General features: G+C 47.0%; 2 protein-coding genes and 1 long non-coding RNA gene across 3 annotated transcripts; 2 read left to right on the top strand and 1 right to left on the bottom strand.

Moving 5' to 3' along the window:
- Positions 1-37: 37 nt before the first annotated feature.
- PHF5A (PHD finger protein 5A) lies at positions 38-7,696 on the top strand. The gene is made up of 4 exons (XM_006174703.3): positions 38-173; positions 595-618; positions 1,126-1,292; positions 7,065-7,696. The coding sequence occupies exons 1-4, from the start codon at positions 122-124 to the stop codon at positions 7,152-7,154; spliced, it is 333 nt and encodes a 110-aa protein (XP_006174765.1). The 5' UTR covers positions 38-121; the 3' UTR covers positions 7,155-7,696.
- On the bottom strand, positions 5,881-13,973 carry LOC116667532. The gene is made up of 4 exons (XR_004324351.1): positions 13,546-13,973; positions 12,729-12,800; positions 11,033-11,168; positions 5,881-6,199 (listed from the first exon to the last, which is right to left on the bottom strand). It is a non-coding gene; the product is annotated as an uncharacterized LOC116667532 (long non-coding RNA).
- A 132-nt stretch (positions 13,974-14,105) lies between these two features.
- TOB2 (transducer of ERBB2, 2) lies at positions 14,106-23,751 on the top strand. Its single transcript, XM_006174704.3, has 2 exons — positions 14,106-14,617; positions 19,840-23,751. The coding sequence occupies exon 2, from the start codon at positions 19,936-19,938 to the stop codon at positions 20,971-20,973; it is 1,038 nt and encodes a 345-aa protein (XP_006174766.1). The 5' UTR covers positions 14,106-14,617; positions 19,840-19,935; the 3' UTR covers positions 20,974-23,751.
- Positions 23,752-24,051: the final 300 nt, after the last annotated feature.

Below are 24,051 nucleotides of genomic sequence, written 5' to 3'. Positions count from 1 at the left end.
GCAAAGATTATAATCGTTGATGGAAGCCTAGAAGACCAATCACGGCGACCAGGAGGCAGGAACAATAGCGGTTAAAGGTCGGACGGAAGTTTCCTAGGCTTCCGTTGGCTTGAATGGAGCTATGGCTAAACATCATCCGGACTTGATCTTTTGCCGCAAGCAGGCTGGTGTTGGTGAGACAGCTTCCTGCCCCCGGTTGTCTGGGTCGGGATGCTATTAGGACCTGAGGAGTCCGAGGTTCCCATCACTTCCTTAGGGTCTTGCCTCGGAGGCGCCATATTTCCCGCCTCACAGTCGGTAGTGTAGGAGCGCGCGGGTTTGTGGTCTCTGGTGAAAAGAGGGCGGGGGTGCGCGTGCTGGGAGCTGGAGGCGGGCTGCCGGGACGGAATGCGTAGAAATTCGGTTTGCCCGGGACCTGGGAGGGGCTTCAGGAGGGTGTGGATTTGGTTCGGATCGAAGTTTATGAGGGTAAGATGGATAAGACCTCCTCGCGGCTCACTGCAGGCTCTCGGTGCTCCTGTCCCTACCTCAGGCTCGAGGATGTTTCCCTTTCTTAATTCTAATTGTTTCTCTTTACCGTTTTTGACCTTGCAGCCATTGGAAGACTGTGTGAAAAATGTGAGTGGAACACGCCTCCCCAAACAGCCCACCCCTCCCACTCACAGTTTATGTGGAGCCAGCAAACAGGCATTTCCAGCGGTGCCACTCAGACGGCTTTGAGTAGATGTGACTGGAAGCATGTGAACACTGAATGCCAAGCTGCAACTAAAGGCCACCTCCCCATGCCAACTTCCACATTTCAGACACTGTCTTTAGGTTTTGAGAAAATCTCTAGCTTTGGACCAGAAGTAGCATGACCCCGTTCCCAGCACACACAATGTTCTGCCAATTATATAGGCTTAAGTACGAGGTGCTAGTCTAAGCTCTTTCCCTATTAGTTGATTAACGTTTCCTATGTGTTCGGGAGATTGAGATGGACTTGGTAAGCCAAGTTTTGTGAAGCCAATGTAAAGGGCCCCAAAGTCACTGTCAAAAGGAAACTAGTGTATTTCCACATAGCAGGAGGAGGGCAAAGGATCTGAGGTACCTGCAAGTGGGCATAATTCCGTTCTCTTTTCCTCACAGGTGATGGCAAGTGTGTGATCTGTGACTCCTACGTGCGTCCCTGCACGCTGGTGCGCATATGTGATGAGTGTAATTATGGCTCTTACCAGGGGCGCTGTGTGATCTGTGGAGGCCCCGGAGTTTCGGATGCCTATTATTGTAAGGAGTGCACCATCCAGGAGAAGGATGTGAGTGTATACTAAGCTTTTTATCTCATCTTTCCTTTTATTTAGTAATACTTTGCCATCCACAGCAAATGCCTGTGGTCTGTGAAGATGAGTATGTTCAGCTCCTCACGTAGGTTATAATTTCTTGAAGTTCTGTGAGCCAAACTGGGTGTAGTCCAACAAAAGATAGTTATTTTGCATCAAGGACAAAAATGCAAGAGAAGGAAATTTTTGTCAACACCGGCAGTTTGGAAAGCCCTCTCTTCCTTTGATGTCTCGCTCGTTACTTTTATTCAGAAACAATATCCTGCGTTTTTAAGTTCTAGGACAGTGCATACTGTGTAATAGCCACTCAGTAATTCTCCTTACTATCATAAGGAACTGTTTGGGTGGATGTGGTGACTTCAATATGAGACAATTCAAGTTGACTTCAGCTCTAAGTGGCTAGAGAATGCCTTTGATTTGACTTTTGCAAAATTGATTGTGATTCTGCTCATGACATTTTTCCCCCTTTACATTGTGTGATGGCAGTGGCTAGTTATTCAACTCCTTGAGCCAGATGCCAGGATAGAGGGCTTCTAGATCTATACCAAAAGCAGGCTTCTTGAGGGGAAAAAACCCAGGAATCAGCTTTTATACTTCTTATGACACAATAAAAGGAAGTGTGATATAGTACCAATGCACTAATGAAAGGTATCTGGTTACCTAATCTAGGAAAAGGCAAAAGATAAATAACTTTAATACTCCCTTGTGCAAAGAGTAGGTAGTTTAATTAGATATTATCTCCCTTATTCTTCACAATAACTTTGTCAAGTAGGGGTTATCATTACCCCCATTTTATAGTCCCTCAGCCAGCAATCAGTGGCAAGCCTAGGAGGTCTGACTAAACCTAGTGATGTCTCCATTACACCGTGTTGTCCTTTCACAAGTCCTTTTGGTAGGATGTTTCCGTGTTGAGGAGAAACAACTCAGCCATCTCTGCCCTTGGATCCTGTCTACCTCTAAGAAGAGGGACATACTAGACGAGAGAAAACTGTTTCTTACACCATAAGTGTTCTCTTATTTAAGGAGATGAGAAAGGTCATAAAGTGCCAAGGAACATCATTTTAGTTGGTGACTGGAACATTCTCTTGTCCTAAGCTCTGATTTATATTTATCTTGTTATTTTTCGGTGGGGAGAGGTAATTAGGTTTATTTAGTATTTATTTATTCTTGGAGGAGGTAGTAGAGATTGAACCCAGGACCTCATGCATGCTAAGCATGTGCTCTACCTCTTAAGCTATACCCTCTTCCCCTGTATTTATCTTTGACTGTCAAATCATATCCTGCTTGATCTGATCCACCAGCTAGGTTACGTTCCCTCTAGAGAGAGGACCTTGGTTTGTATATTTCTCTCTCCTTTTCCCCAGTTCTTGGTACAGTGCCTGGCATGTATTGTAAGTATGGTCCACATTTTTCTGCTACCCCTGTAAGTCATCCATAGGAGTTCCCCCTACAGAATGTCTGGTACATGGTATGTGTTTGGTAATTATTTATAGTCTACATGCCATGGTGAGACAACAGCAGTGAAGAGAAAGTACCAATAATTCTTAAACTAGCTGAAGAGTTCATTAAGGACATTTTCTTGAACTTTTACATGGTTGTAGCTAGAGTTCTTATCTGGCATAAGCTTGCAACCAGAGAATGCCTAATAAATGTTAATTGCTGTCTGACTTGTCTGCATGCAGTGTGTGACCTGATACCTTTGGATCCTTGTACCTCATTCTGTCCCTGAGAATTATTCTCAATATCACTTCCCCTACTTCACATTGTACAGGAATGTTATGAGGATATTTGAGATGGCATCTAGCTCACATTTACTCAGCAGTGGTTTCCAAGGAACATAAAACAGTCCAGCGACATGATCCAGCCTCTCAGCGTTACAGATCATCATGTAGATTAAGTACCTAAGACTTTCCTATGCAGAAGTCTTCCTGCAACCAAAGCAGCCCCCGTTTCTGTTCTGTTCCTGCAACTTCCATAATTTATAAGGGAATTAGGCCAGTCAACTAAGCAGAGTATTCTCTATAGTTTTTCAAAGCCTCGAGAATATTCAGGAGTCAGAGATAATATCTGTGGGTGTTGCTGCCAGAGTACCAGTTTGTAGTTATCTTACAAAGTGGCATCATTGATCCCCCTTAACCCTTGACTCCATTTACTTAACCATTTCTGTCAACTCTCCCAAAGAGAAAAATAGCCGCTAATATTTTTAGAACTCTTGCTATGTGTCATGTACTGTGCAGAACATTCTTTTCTGAAAGTTCTATATGAAACAGATGAGGAAACGAAGGCTTAAAGGTGTTATGCAATTTAGCCCAAGGTCACACGGTAATAAGTGGCAGATACGGGACTAGAACCCAGGTCTGCCTAACTCACTATTTCTCAACCTTTTCTTTTCTCTTCTTTTTTTCCTATTTCATTTTTGTCCCCCCTAAGGAGAAAAATTAAAATCTATTTTCTTAATAAGAGGAATTAAATACTAAGGAATAAAATTTTGTTGGTTAAGGATGAGCTTCAGATCACAAACCACTGTAATATTCAAGATGTTTGCATCCCTTTTGAGAATGCAGGGTCTCACTCAAAGCACTTACTCCAGCCTCTTTACTGTGTTGCTTTGCTCAGAGTGCTTAAAGATATGCCTCTCTCTCTTGCTACTTCTACCATTCTCTTCTCCCCATTTAAGTGAACAGCAGAGCAGTTAGGTAAACATGCAAAAGATATTCTGTACTTTTCAAAGTTAATTTACAAATTTACCATTCTCTATAACTTCCTAAGCCATGGAAAAGTTTTCATTCTCGCCTCTGGGGAGTCCTGTTAGAAAAAACAGCAGACTGAGAGGCAGAAAGCCCAAGTTCGGGTCTTGGCTTTGCTACTAACATGCTATGTGTGGCTTTGGGGAAATTTCCACAAAAAGGAAGTAATAATCCCTGTTACCTCATGGATGCATTTACTGAGAGCTTGAAGGTCTTTAAAAATAAGGTTTCAGGTAGAAAATGTGATACTCTTGTAAGGCCCCAAACCAGTGTACAGTCAGATTTTTACATTGTAGGTATTCATTAAACAGCTGCTGAAAGAATGAACAATGTTTTACCTAGTTTCTGTTAATAAAGCAGGTCTTGCCACTGGCACCTGTTCATAATTCTTTGCTACCATATGCAAGAAATGGAGATGTGGGCCCATTTTTGGTAATAAGTGTTTTTCTGATACCAAGATTTTTAAATTGCTTTTTCTTGCATTCTGGCTCTGTACAGATTTCCTTTTGGTATGTTATATTTTGACACATGATTAGTGTTGGTTTTAAAGTATTACTTGAAAATCCTGGATTTTCTTCACTCATCCAGGGTTAATTTTTGTAGCCTGCTTTTTTTGTGCCATAGAAATGGACTTGACATACAGCCCTCCTCAGTCAGGAAGAAAACCCGTACTCAATGAGTTCTTGGTGGTTGCTACAGGAGCCCAGCTTAGGCTTCTCCTGAGAGTGTTTTCATGGACATGTTTAGTGTATTAAAAACAAGCACTTGGCATTCTAATGTCTACTATTTCCTGAAATTTTAGAAATTAAGTGGCTATAAAACATGGACATTCAATTCAAGCCATAGTTGTCTAAAATAAAAGCTCCCTGTGCTAGGAAAGGGGAAATCTGTGGTTCTCTGGGAGGACTGGAAAAGGATGAAATTTTTAGTATTTAGGCATACAGTTGCTAAAAGAGCTACTACCATCAGGCAGACATCTGCAGGTGTTTTTATACGTACTCTTAACTCACAAATATTCTCCAGTACCAGCCTTCAAGTTTTCTTAACAATCCTTCCATCTTCCTTTCATGCTCTCCATTTACAGGCATATTCAACAAAAGCCAACCAGTCCCAGTGCACAGATACTCACTTCCCACAGCATTGGTAGAATTTGGGAACAACCACGAGACCCATGGGAGATATGTAGAAAATAAAAAATGGGAGTTTAGGCAAGAAAACAGGAAATTTAAAAGTCAGTGAGAGAAAATGCGACAAAAGCCTTAGAGCTAATAATCCACTACTTTGGTTTTCCAATTTTTTCTTTCAACTTTTTTTTTTTTAATATGTAGAGTTGTGTCTTCAAAAAGTATCTTACACGGGGGGAGGATGTAGCTCAGTGTTAAGAGTGCACACTTAGCATGTACAAGGTCCCAGTTTCAATCCCAGTACCTCCATTATTTAAAAAAAATTAAAAAGTATCTTACACAGAAGCTCTTTGTGTGTCTGTGTGTTAGGTTGAATCATTATGAAATTGCTGATACTAATTTTTGGCAATTATAATTTGTTAAGGGCTGGCTATATGCCAGGCATTGCTCTAAGTATATTTATTTATTGACTCCTAATTCTGTAAGGTAGGTTCTACCATTGTAGTAATTTTATATGTGACTAGAAAAAGATACAAGGAGGTTAATAATTTCTCAGAATCCAGACGGCCTACCTCCAGAGCGTGCACAGATTGAGGGGTGAATCCTATCACGTCACCTGCCACCTCTCTGGACTCTCTTGGGCTCTACAAATACAGTTTGTAAACACTGACCTGATCCAGTCCCCTTATTTTACAGTTGGAGGATACGAATCCAGAGAGAAGTGGGTTGCCAACAGTTGCACAAGTCAGTAAGGCATAATAAGCCTAAACAGGCTGTCATCATACTGTAAAATTTCATAGCATCCCTAAAAGGGCATAGAGCACTGTCTTGTTTAATAGCAGGCTACCTTGGGCCAGGAGACACAACTGTTCCCAGATTGTACCAGGATATTCAGTACAGATTGCATGGCTTACTTGAGTTCACCTACCAAGCCATTGGTGGGGCTGGACCACAGCCTGGCTCCCTTGGCACACCAAATTCCACAGGTGGTGTAGTACATGGTACATGTTTTCTAGAAAATAATGAAATATTGTTGGCTTTTGTGTGTTTTCAGAGATTTTTGTAGTGTTGATATCAGTCCCCAGAGAGAGAAATCAGCTGAATTAAAAAATAAGCTGTCTAAGGACTTCATTCATTCATTCATTCTATAGCCCAATATCACGGGAAGCAAATACCTTTGACATGGTGTTTAATAAAATCAGATCTGGCAAGGTTTCTCCCAGTAGTAGTTCCCCTAGTTTTCTTCCCATCATACCAGATCAACCGATGGAGTCATCATTCCTGCAGCACACAGCTTCCCTGGGGCTTCACTGAAACCACTCATGCTCACAAAATGGCCAGGGGAACATGTCACTACAGATCAGAGTGAGGACTGTCAACAGCAACCTCCAGCACGGGAGCACTCTTCTCCCAAGACCACATGTCAAATTAAGTGAGTTACTAAGACACTCAAACCCAGTATTCTCCTATGGTATTTAAAATGTAAGGTACTATTTCCTAAAGTCTTTAGTGTTTTCTGTCTTGGGATAGTGAAAGAGCTAGAAAGCTTAACCTGTAGGTGATTATTACCACTTCTTACCTCTTCTTTGGAGAAAACCCTTGGGACATCTTAAAAGAGTTTTAGATTCTACCTCAGCTGTATCATATTAGCAACAGAAGTGAGCTAAGAATCCAGCATTCTCAGTGTAGACCTCTGGACAGGCCCTGGGCACATTCTAGGTACTTAGTCAAGTTCTTGATTGATTGAATACAGTAACTGAACGGCTAAGATGAATGGCTAAACTGTTAATCCAGAAGTTGTTTTTTTAAAACAACTCTTAAATCCCTCTCAATTCAGGCTCAGAGACTTTTAATAGCTTCACTATTCTGTTTTCCAGAGAGATGGTTGCCCAAAGATTGTCAATTTGGGGAGCTCTAAGACAGATCTCTTCTATGAACGCAAAAAATACGGCTTCAAGAAGAGGTGATTGGTGGGCTGCCTCTTCCTCCCCGTGTCAAGCTGCTGCAGCTGCCAGAAAAGATGCCTACTACTGCCAGCAGAAGGGGAGTGGAGCACCGAGCATCACCTGAATTGCCTATTAGTACTCTGGCACCTTACCACCCTTCCCTCTCCCCTCACCCAGATGTGGTAGGAGTGGGGAAAAGATTCTTCACAGAGCACTGTGGCAGACTGAATCAGAAAAATTGATAGATTAGTTCATGGTATTTCTTAAATTCAAGAAGCAAGGCCGTGTTAATCCACATGGAGAAGCTTCCAAACAGGACTAATACCACTGCAGTCTTCTGTGTGAGAAGCTGTGAAGCTGTCTGCAGCGAGAAGCATGTCCCTGCAGCGCCCTGATGGCAGCGGTCCTTGATGAAACATCCGCAGAATGGTGGGGGTCTCAGAGCAATAAACATGGGCATTTCTTCTTGTAACGCCGGGTGGTGCTGGTTCATGTTTTTTCTTCTATGTAATTGAAAACCTTTTCTGTTGCTATTGTATCAATAAAGTGTTTGTTTTCCGGTAGTTGGTCCTGTCCCAATGTAAGTTTAACTCTAGGAGTTTATTTTAGTCACCCAGGAATTTGTGATTCAAAGTAGAGGTATTGGGATTCGTTTTGGCGGGGGAGGTAGGTAGGTTTAGTTTTTAATGGAGGTACTGGGGATTGAACCCAGGACCACGTGCATGTTAGGCATGTGCTCTACCACTGGGCCATACTCTTTCCCACCAGAGGTATTGGGATTTATTAACCATGCTGTTCTCTTATTACTGCTGGAAGGAATTCAAATCCACATGTGCCTTTTATGCTAGGTAAACCAAAGTCCTTTTTAGAAACTTGATGTTTTTTCCTTCCTGTCCAACTTTAATTTTGAACTGAAGAGGTGGCTTCCAATAATGGTGAAGGAAAATGATGCAAAATGTATTCAAATGAGAACTGAACTTGGTTGATTTATTACATAAAGTGCATACTCATATTAAGGCAAGGGGAGTTTTTTAACTTTTTTTAACCTCTAAAGCTCTGCTCCCCTTTTGCTTAGATAACCCCTGCTCATCCTTCAGACCTTAGCTAAGTATTTCTTTAAAGATGCCTCTCCTGACCCCCAATCTACATTCCTCTTGTTATACTCCCACATAGCACCATGAGCATTTCTTTTATAGCATTTGGTAATTATTGACTTGTCATCTGCTAGGCTGTGTTCCATGATGGCAGGAAACAAGTCTGTTCTGCCCAGCAGATAACAGGTGCTCAGTACTGAATGAATAATTGAAGTCTTAGAAACCAGACAATAAACTGAGCTTTAAAGAATATACTGGAACCTACAGGCAAAGGGGATAGGGTAGGCAGAAAAGGAAATTTGTGTTGGGGAAACAGTTTGAATGGGGTGATGTGTTTAGGGACCTCTGAGCAGTTCTAAAGTATCAGGTAGGGGTTATGGTATATCATAAAAGTTGGCAGCGACCAGATAATTTTCAGGTTGTAATCAGAATCTGTCATTGACTTAATAGTAACTTTAGTTTTAATGTGTAATATAAGTCAAAATGCTTTGCTGCGCAAATCAATTTTTAAGATTTGCTTATTAACCACCCTGGTCCACATAACATCTTATGTCTACAAGTGTTTCAAAAGTGAACTCCTTAGTTTCAGCAAACCACCACCTTAACTGTGTTCTGTGAGCCTCAGTGTATATGCCTCTAAAAGGTCATCCAAGGGAGCTTAAAATTAATGCCTAACAGGACTTCCAGACAGATCAGCCAAGGGGCAAGTTCAACCTCAGCCCAGTGAATTCTGCTGAACTTTCCTCTGACACCTAGTTTCATGATTCCATTCTTGGTTTGTATGCTTTCAGAGGCAAAGAGAATGATATAATACAATGAATGAGTTAAGAACACCTTAGATAAAGCAAATGGATTTCCAGTTCAAATCTTTAGTATTGTCTACCTTGGACTTTAGAATAAGTCCTTTTCAGTTTTAAAAATTAGAATAATGATAGTACCAAATTCTGTTGGGAAAACATCACTTATAAGCTGAATTTTAGCCTCTAATAGTATATAGTTCTGTGAAAAGAATTAAGATAATGATCTCACCATCTGCATATGGCCACAAAAAAAAATCAGAATGGTCTTAAAAATTACTGTTTTTCTCTACTGTTGAAATAAGCACTACTTATCATACAGGCCTAGCTGAAATAATTGAACTCATCATAGGCTAAGAAGGTGGTTCCCTTTCCCGGGTTTATGATTATTAATATTTATTAAGTATTCAGTGTTTGATACATTCCTTCTAGGATCTAAAAAGGTTGGGTGTCTTGCTTCCAGCTTCTCGAGTACTCTTTGAATAACATACAGAAATTTAATCTCCTTTAAACATTGTATTTATTACATGGGCTCTTGCTCAAAAAAAAAAGTTTAATGAGAAATGTGTGGGCTTCATAGTTAGTCCTGTATTTGAATTCTGCTCTGCTATTGATCTTTAGTGAGGCTCTTGGTGCTTCTTTTTTCTAATCTATTAAATAAGGATATTTATTTATGTCTACTTCTTTGGGTTGTAAGAATTAAATTTGACCTTGTAAGTGCCTGGCCCTCCCTGGGAAGGCTTTACATCACAAATGATAGTTCTTTTACAGTGGGTCCCTACTTCATAAACAAACATTTAAGTCCTAGCATTGAAGGTCTCCATATGGTTTCCTCTTTTCCCTGCCCCTCAGGTTTCCCTGTACTCACTTCTCTCCGTGCTCTTCACCACGCAGTTCAAAGTACACACACCCCATCTTCTTGGCCCTATGTTTCCTTTGTTTGAAATACCATTCCACCTTCACATCAGACAGCCAACTCTGTACCTTTTCCTTCTAAGCTCCTGACATGTCATGAATGCTTCCGGATGCACCGTACCCCACAACAATCTCACTTGGACTACTTTCATGCTTGATACATATGTGTAACAGAAACTAAAATTTACTGTGTGTACAGTATTTTCCAGTATTTTCAATATTTTCTGTTCTAAAAGTTTCTGGCTGTAATCCATTAAACCAGGTGATTTTATGACCACATTAATGGATCATGACTCCAAGTTTAAAAACAATGAACTAAATTATAAGACTCTTGAGCTCCTTTTACCTTACCCTCCACTGCAGGGCACACAATAGCCACTCAACTACATTGAACTGAAAAGAGGGTCACAAATTCAGGAGTCTGGGTGAGTAATATAAGTGACTGAAAGGGAGGCATGTAAGAAGAACAGCCCAAACATGATAATAAATGGTATGTGGCCTTCAGCCTCAGTGTCTGGGGAACAACAGGGAGTGGTAGAGACCCTGGAACCAGAGTGCACAGGCTCTGTCTAAAGGATACAGTTGCTATTCAACTCCAGACAATTGCCAGCTTGAATGCCCAGTGTTACCAGATCTGAATTTAGGACAAGCGGTAAATTAAAATATTTTTCTGCAATCTCCCGATTTTTAAGTGTTCAACTCATTTTTAAAATGTTAATATGCTAAAGCAATACATCCACCAAATGTGGACCTTGGCCTGCCAATTAGCAGCTTCTAAATTAAGAAAATTAACTTCCCAGGAAATCAAACTGAACTGACTAAATTTCAGAGAGATTGTATATTCTGACCTGAAAAGCTCTTTAACAATTTTAAGCTAGGACATAAAGGTGACAGACTCTTTGCCTCGGTTGGAATTTTCCTTCTTGAAAAAAAAAAAAAAAAAAAAAAGACTCCAGTTTCCATCTTTTCCCAGTCATTCAGTTCCTTATCAACTTTATCCCAAAGTGGCCTCCCTGCCACCAAGACTAAAATGTCACTTTCTTTGAACACTGCAGTTTTAGCGTCTCTTCAAAAGACAGGTTTGTTCACTCACCTTGTTTACTAGAATTCACTCACAGCAGTCGAGGTCAATAAGTAGCAAATCATTTGCCCTCAGCATCCAATCACTCCTCTCCAAAGCCAATTTCTGTTGTGGCTGTCTTTGCTCCTGCCTAGTTGGAGCAGTGGATCTGAAGAATCAAATTGAGGAAATATTTTCTTGGGTAACTTAAAAGAAACTACAAAAATTTTCACCCTAACGTGTGTATGAGAGAGTGACTCACCCCCCAAGAGTAAATTAGGGCTAATTATGACCAGCCTGACTTGTCACAACAAAACATCCGGCACAACAAGCTTACTCTCAGACACCTCCCTGCCTCCACCCTCCCGGCTGTGCACATGCTTACTTCTAGAGCTCACCACTTTGAAAACAGTATGTGCCTTTCAAGGTGTGATTATTTAAAATGGGAGGGGACTCGAATGCTTAAGTAGGAATTCAGCTCACAATTAAGCCCTAGCAAGGTGAAATCACGCGTTAGGGAAGAGAGAACGTTCACCTTACCGCATGATAAATGGAGACATCAGCAGTTAAGAATGGTGATTACCGTTTTTCCCTCTATTTGTCTCCCAATTTATACACTAACCCTTTACCCAAGGCTCTCATTTGCCAAGGAGGCTGGATTTCTCAGTTTCGTTTCAATGATACTGCTCAAGGCTGGTGTGTTCCCAGCACTGCAGAAATTCGAATAAATGCAGGAGCACGTAGAATTCAATGCTTCCTTCTAGGGATTCAGTCTGCCCTCTCTCAGCCTGCAATGAATGGTAGGAGACGTCTACCCTTTATCTGCTTACATGGGCTCCATCCCTCCTTCCTGTGATACCCTAGAAGAATTCGTTTCATCTAATCCTCATCTTTCTCATTCTGTCTTGGAAGGATTCCTACTGGGGAATACAAACTTAACTGAGCACAGTACATGTAGGGTGCAATTTGGCCAAAACAGTTACCTTTAAATTAAAAATAGCAACTATTTGAGCCACGCTTTACGTACAGTATCATACTTAATTCCCATGCGATCTCCATTTTAAGGATGAGAAAATACGTTCGATGATGTAGAGAGGTTTGTTGCCATTAAGTCAAGATAACGGTTGGTGGCGGAACTGGGATTCAAACTCGTTTTTCCATGGCTGCCTCTAATAAATGACTATAAATACCAGCATCCCTTGCAATGCCCCACTGCGCAAACGCACTCTCCCAGCTTCTTGGTTCTCAGCCCCCTTTCCCAGTCTTCTAGCGGTAGGATCGAACACCCAATCAGGTGCCTCTCCTCCCCGTACCCGACCAATGGGAAGGCTGTTGCTAACATGCCAGTTATATTTTTAGCCCTTCAATGCTCTGGAACCCAGAGAGTCGCGCCAGGAGGGGAGGAGCGGGGAGGGGAAGGGAGGGAGGTAGAGAAGTAGAAAAAGAAGGGGAGGGGTGGAGTGGGCAAGGCGGAGGGGCGTGTATGTGACGCTGTGCCACTCGCTGACGCACAAGCAAGTAGTCCTTGGAGGTGCCCCAGGGGCTGAAGCGCTCAGTGTGGGGGGTGGGAGCTCCCGGGCTCAGGCTCCCTCCCCTTTCCTGTCCCCTTGGAGTTTGCCCTCCAGTCCAGCGTTTCTCGGCTGCAGTCAAGGAAAGCGCACCCCCACGCTACCAATGCTTTCCGTCCTTGCCAAAAAAAGTAATCAAGGAAAAAAAAAAAACTGCAAACCGTTCATAGCTGGAAACTTTCGGATCTCGCCACCCCACGTGGGTTCGTCGCCTGCCGTTGGGCTGGAAGTGTCTGGAATGAGAATAAAGGTCGGGGGCTGGGAGAGAGCTGGGGAATGAGCGATTAAAGGAGGGATGGGAAGAACACGTCAGGTGCCAGCTCCCAGCGGCCTCGGGCTTCACTACCTCACTGCCCACAGGCCTCCCTGCTCCCAACTCCGCGCCCCGCACGGTCACAAAGTGGCCGAGTAGCCCGCGTAGCCAGAGCCCAGGCAGGGGGCCCGAGCACGCGGGTCTGGCCCGCTGAGTCCTGGGTTCGGCGAAACTGAGTCCGACGCCCCAGGGACCTTCGGATGGGCGAGCCCGGCGCCTCTGGCACGGGCAGGCGCCACCACCGCTGGTGGGGGCTATTACACTAGAAGAATTGTGGCTCTCCAGGCCCCCTGACGGGGGTCGCCCACTGGGGAGAACGTTGCTGAAGGGCTGAGGCGGTGAGCCCCGCCCGGCAGCGGGGGGCGGAACGCTCTCGCGCGCCTGCGCAGAGCCGGCGCTAGCCCTTCTCCCTGCTAAGGTCAACGGGCGCCAGAGGCGGCAAGTGGAAGGTTAATGTGCCACTCAGCTCCTTTTCCTGGCCGTCTTGCCTCCCTTCGCCCCCTCTTCCTCCTGCTCTGCATGCCCAGGCCCTGGTTTCCCACTCGCCTTCCCTTCACCGTTAAGCGTCCCCCGTCGAGGCACGAGGCGCTCAGAAGATTCGGGCCAACCCGAAATCTTTCTAGAGCTCCAGCCGTCCCCTTCAGCTCCCCAAACCGCAAAGAGACCTTAACTGGGGTGGTGCGAGCGCCGCGGGGAAGGTCAGACGGGCAGCCGCCCAGAGCTGGAGGGACTCGCCGTGGTGGCCTGAGGGGACGGTTCAGGCGAACGTACGAACCGTCGGCGCCCGGGCTGGTGCAGGGCCGAAGATACAGCGGGGAAGATCCCTTCCCCGCGACCCCCATTCATTCAACACATCTAAAGTGAGCAACCTGGTTCCAGGCCGGCCCCCTGCCCTCCCGAGCTTGCTGTCTAGCTAGGGAAACACCTCACACGACAAGCACGATTTGAGTGGTTTGAGGCATGAAGAAAATAACTACAGTGCGGCGTCATGATGGGGAGGGGAGGCAAACCGCGTTACACAGGCCGAAGGCAGCCTTGCTGACGTTTGAGTCGAGATATGAATGAAGAAAAGGGCCACGCATCGGAGGGTGGGGCGAGGGGGTCGCCGGACGCCCCAGGGTTCCAGTCGGAGCAGCGGTCCACACGCCTCGAGGGGTTAAGCCGCCTGCCAGCTGGGAAGTAGTCCCGGCCCGGCGCCCGGCCCCGCCCCTGCAGGGCGGAGGGACGCATCACGCAGGGGTGGGGAAGCTGGATCCGTGCGCAGGGTTGCTAAGGGTGAAACTTTTCATTGACTTTGCTCACTTCGGGCCGGGGCACGGGAAGGTGCAGGTCGTCGGCGGAAAGAAGCGAGTGGCTCGGGCGACGCGGCGCCAGAAGGGCAAGACCTTCCGCCGGCCACAGCCCGGACCGTCCTCCGCCCTGCGATACGAGCCACCCTCCGGTTCGCCATCCCCGCGCCGTCGCCGCCCGCCGGCCGGCCGGCCGGCCCGCTTGCCCGCCCGCCTTCCGCCCCAAGGCCGAGGCCGACCTCCAGAAAGCTGAAAGAATTGTTATTGAGAGTCACAGACTATAGTCCCCTCACTCGCTTCCCAACCCTCAAAGAAGAAAAGAACACATCGGCCCCCGGCCCGGCGGCGCCCAGGAAGGGAGAGCGACCTCGGCCCCGCGCGCAGGACCACCCTGGAGGGAGAAGCCGCCCCGCAGCCCGCACATCGCCCCGCCGCGGCAGAGACCCGAGTGAGTGAGTGGGGGGAGTGCGGGCGGGGGCCCCCGAGACCCGATAGGCCGGACGCCTCCCTCCACCCCTGCCCCACTCCCGCTCTTCGCTTTACTGGACGCTCCACGTTGGTGTCGCACCCTCCTCCCTTACACCTGGCCAACATTTCCCTTTCCACTTCCCCACTGGAACCCCTCTTTTCCCCTGTGCCCCACTTTCCTTCACGTTCGCTCTCATCCTGGGGTATCCCGGAGCTCCCTACTCTCCCTGTTCCAAGTGTGGCCTCCTCCTGGGTGGGGTGCATTTCCTCCTTTCTCCGCCTTCCTCAGTTCTTCATATTCTAGAGAGTCGCTAGATTTTCCTTGTTCTCCCCGAAAACATAATTCCCACAACCATTAAATAAATCAGAGGAAGGAAAGGGATCCAGGCCTTGTTTTTCTGCCTCTTTTTCCGTGTCTGGGGAAGGGGGTGATAATAATTAATAGGGTTTATTTCTGGCCTTCTGGAGCCTGAGGGATGGACACCCCTCTTTTGGACCGGTCAGTGGTGACTCTCCTCTGGCCGCTGAGCCAGAATTCACCATTTTGGCTTCAGCTTTTTATCCTCTTTAGTGTTTTAAGGGAAAACTGGACGGAAAAATGTACCCTTACAGCAGTATCAATGGATTCTGGTTCATCCCGGTGAGGTGCCTAGGAAACACCCTACTCCTAGCTCCTTCCCCTCCAAAGGATAGACTGTGCCCTTGACTATAAAGGGAGGGGAAGGAGGGAGCAGAGAGGAGGGGCAGTTGGCTGCCCTTTCCCACCCCTAGAGGAACTAGAACCCCACACAGCAGGCTTAAACTTGGGGCCTAGCCGAGGGGTCCCAGTTGTCTGCTCAGTATCTAACCTTTCTTCTTTCCTACCTACTGCACCCTGGAAATGGGTCCCTCATCTTTGATTTTCCAGGAGAAAAACACCCCTATTGCTTTCTTGGGTGCCTGCCCCCATCCCTCCTCTTAAGCGGAGGGGAAAATAAGCTTGTGTGGGAGGAAGGATTAGGGAGGTTTAACACCCTGCAGGGGAGCTTTGCTGAGGATCTGGTAAGTCTGGTCGTAGAGCAGGCCTTGCAGTGGGAGGAGACTCACAAACAATTTTAAGTATTAGAAGATGTTGTTCAGGTGTCAGATGTAGTTTTTCCTTCTCTGCCCAGGAACCTTTTCCATTTCCTTAGCTGGGTCTGGTTACTTGGACTTGGATTAGAAGAGGGGTGAGGCTAGGGCCCTGCTGGCGTCGGGCCTTCTGATTGTCCGCGCTCGGCGCCTCCCCGCAGCTTAAAACTCGGAATTTCCTTAGGGGAGAGAACGGGAGAACTCGGTTTAATTCCTGCCTTTTCTTTCCTGGCTGTGAGGGAGACGAGCCCACTGGGCATTAAGTGAAAACGCTCTTTTCTCTTTGAATCCACCGTCCCTACAGCAACTCCAGAGGGAAACCACCCAGCCCAAGGAATACAGATTAAGTGGCAGGGGGCGGGGGCGGGGGCGTGATGTGACCCTATCTATCCCAGCCTACCGACTTCACCCAGAAAAAACTATTAGAAGCTGATCCTTAATTCAGCAGTCATGGGAGGCGGTGAAAAGGGAGGGGGAAAAAAGTTCAGTTTCTCGAGAAGCCGAGACACAGATACAGTGGGGCGATACAATAAGGGGAGTAGGCCTTATGGGTAGAATTTATATAAAATGTATTAGGCTGGGGGGCGGGGGGCGCCCGTCGGCCACAGCGCGCATGTGCATCGGAAACTTTTCCTTCGTTCTCCGACCCTCGGCCAGCTCCCTTTACCAGGCATGCGTAGTTCGCCGGCTGAGTCTTCGCGAAGTACGCTGGGAAGTGTAGTGTGCGGAGAAAGTAGGTCACTGCCTCCAACCTGAGCGTGAGGTTTCTGAAGACTACGATTCCCAGAATGCAGAGTGCAGCTTTGCCGCTGGCCTCCGTATCAACGTTGGGGCTCAGTTTAGTCTTCTTGCCCTCGGAGAAACCTGGAGTGATTTAGTAAGGGCCGTTTTTTTACTTGGAAGGGACCTTGTAGTCACACTTGGGCTTGCACAGTCTATGTTTGGGGGAGACGATGTGAGACACTGAGCGAAGTGGTTCGGTCAGTTGGCACAAGTCCTGGAAGCCTTTCAACCACACCCGCCTGTCTGGGCCTCTGCCTCCGGGACGAGTCGGGTGGGGCTAATCCCCTGTCCCATCTGAGACCGGCTCTCACATCCCAGCACCCGGTTTGTGACACCTACTGGCCTCGTCAAAATTTAGGACCCTGACTCCTCTTTCCAAAACTCTTTTGAATCTAGTAGTTCTTGATTGTAAGACGATTTGGATGTTAAGGCTTGAGGTGTCTGAATATCTTACAGGTACCTAAGTTTTTTCTTCTTCAGAAACCTTCCTTTGTATTTTTGTCAGAAATTCTTTGGAATCACTATTACAATATCATTGACTTGCAGCCGGCTTCCAGCTTCTTTCTCCCCCAAGACGTTCTTTTAAGCACTTACTCTTTAAAACACAAGTCAACACGGGATCTGAATCCAGGTTTAACTTTGTTTCTTGAAGTAAACAAGTGAAGAAGGATAAGATTTTAAATAAAAGCGGACAGAATTTTACTCTTATATTTGCAACTTTTTAAATATATTGACAAAACGTAGATTTTGCTGTTGTTAAACACTTAACCTCCCCGCCCCCCCCCCCTTTTTTGCTACCTTTCTGGCCTTTTGCACCTGAGTCAGGGTTGCGAAAGACCTTAAGAGTCCTCTTTTGTTCCTTTAAGTTGAAAGGTGGTTATTTCTAAGCTTTCTAATTTCACCACATTCTATGAATATTTAATATATAAGCCCTAGAATTGTCCATACCCTTAAAAAAAAAATGAACAAACTGATCTGAGTATCCTTAGTAAAGACAAGGCAGCACCAATGCTTTAATCCTCTGTTCCATAAGCTTCTTGAAGTCAAAATTAGAGCCTGAGCTGATAGAGCAGAAAATCTCATTCTGGTTGTCCGGCATTTTTGTAAGGTTCCACCCCACAGCCATCTGGCCTGGCCTGTTCTCCAATTAAAGAAGCAAAGATGGCATTATATACTTCCTTATTATGTGTAGCAGCATCACTGAGGTATAAATTGGTGTGCAGCTTTAGTTGCTTATGCTGCAGAAAATGATTAGCTAGGCAGGGCTGATGACAGTGATTCTATTGTATTTTGGGGTGGGAGGCTTATTTCCCAATGACTTTGGCCTGCATTTAAAATGTTCCCATTTTGAGGCTCAGCTGTTCAGGGGAGGTGAACTTGGAAGGCAGATATGCAGCAAAGTTTTAAAGGCCTTGAAAGGTGTAGGACTGTGTGGACCCAATTCTCAGAAACAGAAAGCCCATTATCTTTACTGTTCTCTTTAAACCTAGAAGGACCCTGGAATTGATGTGTAGTGACCATGAATAGACTTTTGAAGACACATGGAGATTAAGTCTTGGAGGCTGAGATGGAGGGAAGGCTAGGGTCTCCTGAATCCTATGCCTCCCTGTGGAGGGCTTGGGAGAGGACATGCCTTGTGGCACTTTTGTTGATGCCCTACGTGACTCTCTGTCTACTCAGACCTGAAATGAGGGTGGGACTAGAGCTAGCCACTGTCATCAGATACTCCGTATTGACCCAGTGCATTTTTTCTGATACCCCAGAGAGCTTTGCCTGAGGAGTCAGTCCTTCAAATGCCCCTAGGATCCATGGCCCCAGGCCTGAGAATTATAGGGAGTTGGAGCAAATGTTCAGAAAGCTCAAGATCCTCAAGTCTAGAATTAGCACTGGATACTCTGTGCTGGACCCAGAGGGATTTTAATTAAAATCCAGCCCCAGATCTATCACAAGACAGAAGATGCCCTTGACGGACCATGGATCAGTCTTGTGTCTGTGCTGGCTTAGCAGCATAGTCTCACCCAGAGTCTCTGTCAGCCCTCAAAGATGGCTCTTTTCAGTTCAGATCTCCCACAGCATGAGCCTAGAGCTGCCCTTTTGGAGAAAGTGAGGAGATTAGGATCACTGGCTCTCAGGACCTCACAGATCATCTTCCTGAGACATGAAGCTGGCCCAGACCTCAGGAATAAACCTTTTTGACCTCTGTGGGATCTGGCTGTGAGAGAATCCCAAAATAACAATCTGAGTGTTTAGCTCTCTCCAGGGATCTCCAAACACTTGATAAATCTGGTCCGGTGCCTAGGACAGGTGGTCAGACAGTCCCTGGGAGACTGAGTGATGATGGTCCCCAGCTGGAACCTGTAGGGTGATGGAAAATTTCTTTTCTCTAACCCCTCATCACCTACACTCTAGCCAGAAACTACAGAAATTCCCTCAGGCCACGCCAGTACTGCTCTTAACGCTTTGTTGGCCTACAGGGCCCTGCTTCCATCTCCTTTCCTCTGCTTCCCTGGGGCAGCCCCCAGTCAGCAGTTCCTTATTGATCCACACCTCTGACTATGACAGGTCTTGACTTTTTCCTGGGGATCATGCTCCTGTCTGGATTCTTGAAGGCTGTCTGGATGGATATGCATGCCTTGGTTACACTGTTATGCAAAAAATCAGTTCTGCAAACTCTGAACCAGAGTGCACACACACCAGGGGAGCCTCGGGTCACAAATTGGACATGACTGGAATCCCAGCCCGATGAAAAGCGGGCAGCACAACTTCCTGTTCAGTGACCTGTATCCCTTTCCATTAATGAGGAAAACTAAACATTTTTAACTTCTGTGTTAGCCTGTGACAGTTTGGAAGCATGACTTCACCAAGCTATAGCACAGACAAGTTAGCAAGAACCTTCCCTCTTACAGCTGAATTAGGAGCTCAGTTGTTTTTTTTTTTTTGGTGTCACTCGTTAAGTGACCTGAATTCTCAAAATAGTGAAAACCACAGCACACCTGTTTCTTTAGAATTACTTTAAAATAATAGCTAATTTTATCAGATGCCTACTAAAATACACCAGGTACAGCGTGAGGCACCTTACTTTCTTGAACTAATTTAATCTTCATGATAGCCTCATGTTACTGATGAAACTAAGGCTCAAAAAAAAGTGACTTGCCCACAGTCACACAAATAAGCCTGTCACTAGCGGAGCAGAAATAGGACCCTGAGTCTATGTGATTCAAAGCTGGTGCTGCTCTCTCTGTCATGTGCTACTGATCCCCCTGGCTTTCTGTATATCTACTCATGAAGCCTTTCCTTCTCATTTCCCAGAGTCGTCTGGAGCCCAAGGCTGCCCCCCTTACATTTCCTGACACTGCCAGTGGTTTGTGCACCTGCCTGTGCTGATTCTCTGCCTAGGAAAGGACCATGCAGCTGGAGATCAAAGTGGCCCTGAACTTCATCATCTCCTACCTGTACAACAAGCTGCCCCGGCGCCGGGCAGACCTGTTTGGTGAGGAGCTAGAGCGGCTCTTGAAAAAGAAATATGAAGGCCACTGGTACCCTGACAAGCCACTGAAGGGCTCTGGCTTCCGCTGTGTCCACATTGGGGAGATCGTGGACCCCGTGGTGGAGCTGGCCGCCAAGCGGAGTGGCCTCGCGGTGGAGGATGTGCGGGCCAATGTTCCTGAGGAGCTGAGCGTCTGGATTGACCCTTACGAGGTGTCCTACCAGATCGGCGAGAAGGGAGCTGTGAAGGTGCTGTATCTGGATGACAGCGAGGGCTGTGTTGCCCCAGAGCTGGACAAGGAGATCAAGAGCAGCTTCAACCCTGATGCCCAGGTGTTTGTGCCCATCGGCAGCCAGGACAGCTCCCTGTCCAACTCCCCATCACCATCCTTTGGCCAGTCGCCCAGCCCCACCTTCATTCCCCGCTCTGCCCAGCCCATCACTTTTACCACAGCCTCCTTCGCAGCCACCAAGTTTGGCTCCACCAAGATGAAGAAGGGTGGCGGGGCAGCGGGTGGGGGTGGTGTGGCCAGCAGTGGGGCAAGCAGCCAGCAGCCCCCACAGCAGCAGCCTCGCATGGCCCGCTCTCCCACTAACAACCTGCTGAAACAGAAGAACCTCTCTCTGTCTCTGCATTCACTGAACTTCATCACCGCCAACCCGGCCCCTCAGTCCCAGCTCTCACCCAATGCCAAGGAGTTCGTGTACAACGGCGGTGCCTCTCCCAGCCTCTTCTTTGATGGGGCCGATGGCCAGGGCAGTGGCACCCCGGCCCCCTTTGGGGGCAGTGGGGCTGGCACCTGCAACAGCAGCAGCTTCGACATGGCCCAGGTATTTGGAGGTGGCACCAATAGCCTCTTCCTGGAGAAGACACCCTTCGTGGAAGGCCTCAGCTACAACCTGAACACCATGCAGTACCCCAGCCAGCCGTTCCAGCCGGTCGTGCTGGCCAACTGACCGCCCACCTGCCCGCAGGGCCAGGAGCACCCAAGACCACAGAAAAGAGAAAGGAAAGGAAAGGCCAAAAAAAGAGGAAAAGAAAAATATACAAAAAGATTTCCAATCTTCTCACTCTAACTTCTAGAAAAAAGATCCAGCCCAGGCATGGAGAGGGAGGGGGCTCCCGAAGCACCGAATCGTGTTTAACTCAACCCCCTGCTATTTTCCTGCCTGCCTCTGATTTATTTGGTTTGGGTTTTATATTTCTTTTTTTTTTTTTTCTTTTTTCTTTTTTTTACATGTAGTTTTCTATATAACATCTTTAATTAGTGGCTTCCTGTGCTAAGAATGGTCCAGATGTGAATTGCTGCTCCCTGCTCCTTCCTTCCCTGCTCCCTCCCGTCCGCCCTCCCTCCACAGCCTGGTTTAGGGTTGGTGTGTCCAAGCTCATAGGGAAGGGAGAACCACAGCGAGGTCTGGCCCTCCTCAGAACAGGGAGAGGCTGCCCCATGTCACTGCCTCCGTCATCCAGCTGTCCTCTCACTCAGAGCCATCCAACCTCAGCAGGCCTCGGGCCCTGCCGCCCAAATAGGTCTGACTCCAGCCCCTACCCCCTCTCAGGCCTGGGCCCTAGGCAGCTGCTGGCCACTTGACACCCTCCCCCTGGAGCTGATGTCCGTGACTCCAGGGAGGTCAGCACTCTGTCTAGTGTAATTCCTTCCATTTCTGCCCTGTGGCCCCACACCACCTTCCCCACCTGGCCCAGACTGTCACTGAGGCCCTGAAGACCCAGTGGTTGGCACATGTGACGCCTCCCATGCATCCCCTCCCCTGGGCCTGAGGTGGAGAGGGAGGTGGGGCAGGTGCAGGTGTGTATGTGTGTGTGTGCACATGGCTTGCTGTCCTGCTTTAAAGGATTCCGAGGCATGTGAAACTTCCCTTCTGGGTATGATTCCGGGTTGCAGCAAGTGCTTATTTACGTATGAGGTTGGGGAATGGGCGGGGGTGGGTTGTCAGTCCTTTTGTAGGATGGTTCACGTGGCGGGGCGAGACTGGCAGAGCCTAAGACACTCCCAGGGGAAAGCACTGCAGAAGGAACTGGTTTCCAGACTGCGGAGGGATCTGCACTTCTGTTTTGACCAAAAAAGGGGGGGGGGGGGTTAGCTGTGAGGGGCTGAGGGAGTACCCAGCCTCTGAAACTTCAGAGAAGTCCCTGGACTGAGACCCTCCTATTATGTTACCTTAGCCCAGGGTGGGAGTTTGGGTCAGTGCCTGTAGTGGGCAGTCCTAAGCCTTGAATTGAGACTTTGGTCTTTCAGTTACAGATGTTGTTTTAGTACATTTCTTCCCCTGCCTGCTTGAGAACCTCTTGGTACCTCTTGCCATCCCCCCTCACTGCCCAGCCCAGCCCCCTGGGCCCTGATGCTGTGAGGAGAGTTCCGGGCAGGCTGAGCTAGACAGGCGCTTGGTCATCACAGGTGGTATGTTTGGACTGTTGAAGAGGCTCACTCCCCACCTCTGCTGGAGAGAAGTTGTTTGACCAGACCCCAGTGGACTAGCTTCCATGCTATGACGCTTCGGCAAGTGGCGCACACGGCATCAGAGCCCCCATCACCAGAAAGTACCAAAGCCCTCGAAACCCCACTCCCTCCTCCCCAGTCCCCAAGTGGGCAACTGCTGTGGCAGTGTGTCCTTCCCCGACAGACACTGCCAGCCTCCTCTCCCTGCAGTGGGTGCCAGCTCTACCTCCCCGAGCCAGGCTATGCTCTGGCTCCTTGGCCCAGCACCATCTGTCCCCCTAGACTTCTCAGGGGCCAGCCCAGTTTGGGCCACCCTCTCCCTAGCCCTCAGCTCCCACACAGGTGACAGGCCCAGGCTGCTCTCTGGGAAAGGTTGGATGCTGCCTTATCCCTCTTCCCACTCCTCCTCTCACATACACACAGGCACCCACCACACCCTGGCCAGCTTGTTTCTCACCACATGGAGGGAGAGTGGGAGACCAACCCCTTTAGTGTCTTTTGAAATATGAGGTAAAGTATGTGTTCAGGAGCATGACTCCTGTGCTGGGCTCTTGGGCCCACTTCAGTCTGTCTGTCTCAAACCTAGGCATTTTTGCTTCAATTTTATTTTTTTTAAGAAAAAAACAAAAATCTGCACTAATTTACCTGGTTTCGTAGGAAAACTTTTTTTTTTATTTTTTACATTTTTTGGTGTCCGTTTGTATTGAATAATTTGCTACATTTGTAAGATGTAAGAGGTATATATAATATATGTATATTTCTAACGTAAAAAATGTAATTTTTTTCTTTTCAAGATTTTTTCTTAAGAGGAGAGAAACAGATATTTTTTCAGGAAAAACAAACTTTAAAATAAAAAAAAGGAGAATACAGCCTATTTCTCCCCTTTCCCCATCCTCTATCTACCCCTCTTTCCCAGGAACAAATCAAAAGGTGGATTGTCTTGTAAAGAATGTAAACTTTTAGTCCAGAATGATGTATTTTTCTCAATGCAGTAAGCTTAGATTCTCTAGTTTGACCCCTAGGGATGGGAGGGGGGGGCATTGAGGCAACGTGGAGAGGAGCTTGGGGGAGCAGGGTAATGAACTTGTTTTCTTTAGTGAAGGAGGAATACAATCAAGCGTTTTGTATTCAGAATGTTGTGCAATATTTTGGAATGGGACATTGGTGTGTTTAGAGATTTAGTTTAAAAACAAAACAAAAAGATTGATCAAATCTGTACAGTTTATATTGTTCCAGATTTTTTTAAGTTTGTATTAAAAGCATGATACATAATAGCCTTCTGCATGCTCCCTGCTTGTTTTGTTTCTGGGGTCCCTTTTAGTATGGAGAGAGTGGGAGTGACCCAGCCCCTGTTGGCGTCAAGAAATGACTGGTCATCCTCACCCGACCCCTGGGTAGGCACAGTGTCACAGGCCCCTTTTTGCCACCTCTCCCATCAACACAGGACACCTCAGGGTGCCCACTCCCACGGGTCCTTGTCCACATTGGAAACAGGTTCCACGAGGCCAGGAACGGCCCCAGCTCTCTGCTGACAGGTGGTGAAATCAGGACACCCCTCCTTGGGGACTGGCAGACC

Source organism: Camelus ferus, chromosome 12, assembly GCF_009834535.1.
Source record: "Camelus ferus isolate YT-003-E chromosome 12, BCGSAC_Cfer_1.0, whole genome shotgun sequence".
Taxonomy (NCBI): Eukaryota; Metazoa; Chordata; class Mammalia; order Artiodactyla; family Camelidae; genus Camelus; species Camelus ferus.
Note: the sequence above shows the minus strand (reverse complement) of the source record. Positions and strands in the feature narration are given on the sequence as shown.